At 35.6% G+C, this 4,476-nt stretch overlaps 1 protein-coding gene across 1 annotated transcript; it reads left to right on the top strand.

The window, feature by feature from the left end:
• Positions 1 to 2,877: 2,877 nt before the first annotated feature.
• LOC106875214 (zinc finger BED domain-containing protein 5) lies at positions 2,878 to 3,578 on the top strand. Its single transcript, XM_014923262.1, has 2 exons — positions 2,878 to 2,994; positions 3,162 to 3,578. Exons 1-2 carry the CDS (start codon positions 2,878 to 2,880, stop codon positions 3,576 to 3,578), a joined length of 534 nt encoding a protein of 177 aa, XP_014778748.1.
• The last annotated feature ends 898 nt before the right edge of the window (positions 3,579 to 4,476 follow it).

The raw sequence follows: 4,476 nt of genomic DNA, 5'->3' as shown, positions 1-4,476 counted from the left end.
CAAGCACATTTGGATAGCTTATCTATTATGTATAAAATGAATGTCTAACCCAATCAATAGTTGAAATAAATGAAATTTGGTGCTGCGTATAATCAACCAAAGCGTCCAGTACATTAATCCAATACATATTCATTGACAAGGCGGCGTGCTGGCAGAATCGTTAGCATGTCGGGCAATATGCTTAACGGCATTTCACCCGTCTGTATGTTCTGAGTTCAAATTCCACCGCGGTTGACTTTGCCCTTCATCCTTTTGGAGTCGATAAAATAAGTACCAGTTGAACACTGAGATCGACGTAATCGACTTAACCCCGCCCCCGCCCTCGATATTGCTGGCTTTGAAACTAATAGGAAACATTTGAAACTAATAGGAAGATAAACGTTAAATACTGAAAAGGTCAGCTTTTAACGTTTGGGCGCACGGGGAGTGACTTAATTACTATTGAGCATTTAGTTCATACATTACAGTTTCTGTCAACTCCCTATCCTAATTATTATCAATAAAAGCGATGACTACTTTGAAATTGTTTTGACAGGGGAGTTGCTAAGAAAATATGTCTCACTACATAAAATAAGTTAATCCCCGCTATCTCGTTTATCTTTATCTTTTATCTGTTGCTTGTTTCAGTCATTAGACTGCAGCCATGCTGAGATATCGCCTTGAAATTTTTAGGCTAATGCTTCTTTTTTTAAAGCCTAATACTTACTCTATTGCTAAGATACGGGACGCAAATGCATCAACACTTGTTGTCAAGCGGTGGTAGGGGAACAAACATAGACACAAAGACACACACACACACACACACACAACACACACATACGTAAACGACGGGCATCTTTCAGTTTCCGTCTACCAAACCCTCCCACAAGACTTTGAGGATATAGTAGATCTTGCCCAAGGTACCACGCCTTGGGACTGAACCCAGAATCATGTGATTAGGAAACAAGCTTCTTACCACACAGCCACGAGTGCACCTATATTTAATTTTATATTTTTCGTGCAGAAGGCGTCTTTTGGAAATGTTGCCTGATTATCATTTTATGTTGTCAGGCGGAGAAGTTTATGAAAAAATGCAAAAAGTATCGCCTTATACCTTTAGTTTTTTTAGCGCCGCTTACAATTTTCTGTACTTATTGGCCCCCACTTTATATTCCTCAAAAGCCTCACCAATTCTGAATTGTAGCTTTAACATTGCCTTTATTTTGTTTTTGTTTTTTTTGTTACAAGAAGACTCAGGTTAAGAACCACTGGTATAAAGCTTAGATATTATCATCGCGTAAAGACAAACAGCTATTTCAGTTAATAGATTATAAGTTTGATCCACAGTTTTCATACATATCAAATAATGTGATTCTTAAAAATCAAGGGACATGCTGAAACATTATCAAACCATTATAGCAACATACTAAGAAATATTAACTTAATTTAAAAAATTGAAAACTATTTTAAAATTTTAGCAAGATAAAAAGTATAATATATTTAAAAATAGGAAATAAAACAAAAAGTATGTAATAGGTTTTACTATCTCTCAATTTAATCAAGTCTCAAAAAATTTAAAACATAGATTGAAAAAATAAAAAAAAATTAACAAGAAAACCAAAATTTTTAATATTAAATATTTATGTTAAAAACAGTAAATTTTTTTGTAAGAAAAAAATTGTAATATAAAGCCAAATGTTAAACTAGAGTTCAGATTTAAATATTATTGAAAATACTAGATAAAACTAAAAGCTCTGCAAATTTTTTTCTTTTTAGAGAAACTTTTTTTATATTTTCGTACAAATAAATACAACATCTTATTGTACAAATTTTCGTGTAACTTTTCTTTTAATTTAACTTTTATTCCAAATTTTTTTGTTTTAATTTTTTTCAGAACTTTTTACTCCAAGCGTTCTAACTTGGGCCTTGACATTACCTTACACGTGCCTTATCTTTTGTTCACATATTTGTGTTGTCCACTGCACATCCAATAATTCGCAATGAGTACGAAGAAACGGAAGTATCTTGACGAATATATTCGACTTGGATTCGTGTCCCTCTAAAAGAGTGACACAGAAGTCCCCCAGTGTGTGATATGTTGCAAAACTTTGACCAGTGATGGAATACGACCCTCATGCTAGGAACGCCATTTGAGGACAACACATTTTGCTCTTGCAGACAAGCCCAAGGCGTTCTTTGAAACAAAAACACAATCCTTGAAGCAAGCTAAGTCGGTAGTGGAGCATTTCGGCAACAAACTTCAATGGTTGTTGAAGCTTCCAATGAGATCGCCATGTTGATTGCAAAGAGCAAGAAGTGCCATAACATCGGGGAGTCTCTCATAAAACCAAGTCTACTCCGCGCAGCAGAACCCGTTCTGGGGAACGATAGTGCGAACAAGCTTTTCCAGATTTCACTATCAAACAATAAAGTCAAGGGAAGGATCGATGACTTGTTTCTGCCATCCAGTGTGACAAAACGACTAACATCGCTCAGTGTTCTGAGCTATTAGTATATGTTTGTTTTGTGTCAGGCAACTGTATAAAAGAGGAAATGTTGTTCTGTCATCCTTTGGATAGTTGTACAACAGCAGCAGCTATTTTTCGTGATGTATCAAACTTCTCTCAGGAAAACCAACTTTCGTGGGATTCGCTGGTAGGAGTGTGAACTAATAGTGTGCCATGCTTGATTTGCAGTCTGGATTCATTACTAGGGTGAAGCCTTAGCATCCAGAACCTTACCTACTGAACATGAGAAATGTCCTGAACGTGGCTATCAAGGTTGTCAACTTTGTTAAAGGTCAACAGTTTTCTTTACAAACTATTGAGTAAAGATATGTAATCTGAACATGAAGCATTGCTTTTTCACCCGAACGTACAAGGGCAATCAAATGGGAACATGCGTGGACGGCTTTATGAACTACGAGATGTAGCGATATTTCTAGATTTGCAGCAGAAGGCAGATCTCCATGACAAGTTTCAGTCTCAAGGCTTTCAGCTATCTCTAGCTCACCTGGTAGGCATCTTCGAAGCATTGAATACTCTCGACCTATAAGGGGAAAATATCAACATTCTCACGCACCGCGACACTGTTCGAAACTTCATGACCAAACTCGACCTCTGGAAATGTCGAATTCAGCAGGGAAATACAGCCAGTTTTAATTACTTAATTCTGAGTTAAAGAAACAAATAATCACTCATCTAACTGGCTTGAAAACAGAATTGATCAGATACTTCTCAGATATAGATGAAAAGCGTGAAGCTTGGAAATTCATCAGGAACCCATTTCAGTGTGAAGTGACTGATATTTTGGATGAGGTGCAAGAGGAGTTTCTTGAGCTGAAGTTCAACTCCCCAGCTAAGGAAGACTTCAAAGAACTGGATCTTGAAATGTTCTGGATCAAGTACCTTCCTGTTTACCCTCTGATCTCACATCAGGTTCTTCGGATTTTAGCTATGTTTGGATCCACGTATCTTTGTGAAGCTGCATTTTCCACGCTCGTTGCTGTCAAGACCAAGTACAGAAACAGGCTGACCGTTGAAAGGGACTTACGTTGTGCACTCTGGCATTCAACTACGCATTCAAGATCTTGTAACTAAGAAGCAGTGTCAAGTATCTCACTAACAATGTGACTAATTCCTATTCAATCAAAAAGAAAAAAGCATTTTTTGCTAAGAGTGTCAAGTATCTCACTTTTTGTATAATGTGATTATATATAAAATTATACATATTTTGTATAATGTGACTAATTCATTTTCAATAAAAAGGCTAAAAACATATTTTAGATTTTATTTAAAATCTGGGAGGAAATTTTATTCATAGATGCAAAGGGGGCGTGGAGAGGACAAATTCATAGGGGAGGTGTAGTAGTAAAACCACTGTTATAGAAGAAACAGCTAATGAAGTTCATACGGTAATCGTTTACTCCTTTGTCATCTCTTTTTCTTATTACCGCTCTGTACTCGTTCTGAATCATAAGTATAATGAGTTCTACACCACAGTTTTATTATTTTAAATATTTTATGTTGTAAATGTAAAATGATTCTTTTCCAAATATAATCTTTCAAAATCAACTGTTTTTGTCTTGACTCGGAGGATTTTTCCCATCAAATAACAGTGTTGGTATTTTCGGAATTTATTGCTTCCACTCATCAAATGATCATTTTCAATTCTATATGTTCAATTTTTTTTTTTTTTTTTCATAGAATGTTAACAGCTGAATAAAACAAAAACGTAAATAAATTACTTTAAAACATCCGGCTTCATGCGAAAAAATGTAACTGAAGTACATGACGCATTTATACGTTCTAGACCCTCATATATACTTCAGACACACATTTCACATGAAGCCGGATGTTTCACAGTAATTTGTTAACGTTTTATTTTATTCAATTAACATCTTTCAGGTCAGAAGAACTGAATACAATAATCTGACAAATGTTTGCAACGAATGCCATGGAATGCTACGACTGCTGTCAGATTGGAAAATTCTCAACC

This window comes from Octopus bimaculoides, chromosome 1 (assembly GCF_001194135.2).
Source record: "Octopus bimaculoides isolate UCB-OBI-ISO-001 chromosome 1, ASM119413v2, whole genome shotgun sequence".
Classification (NCBI taxonomy): Eukaryota; Metazoa; Mollusca; class Cephalopoda; order Octopoda; family Octopodidae; genus Octopus; species Octopus bimaculoides.
This window is presented reverse-complemented; position numbering and strand designations above follow the sequence as displayed.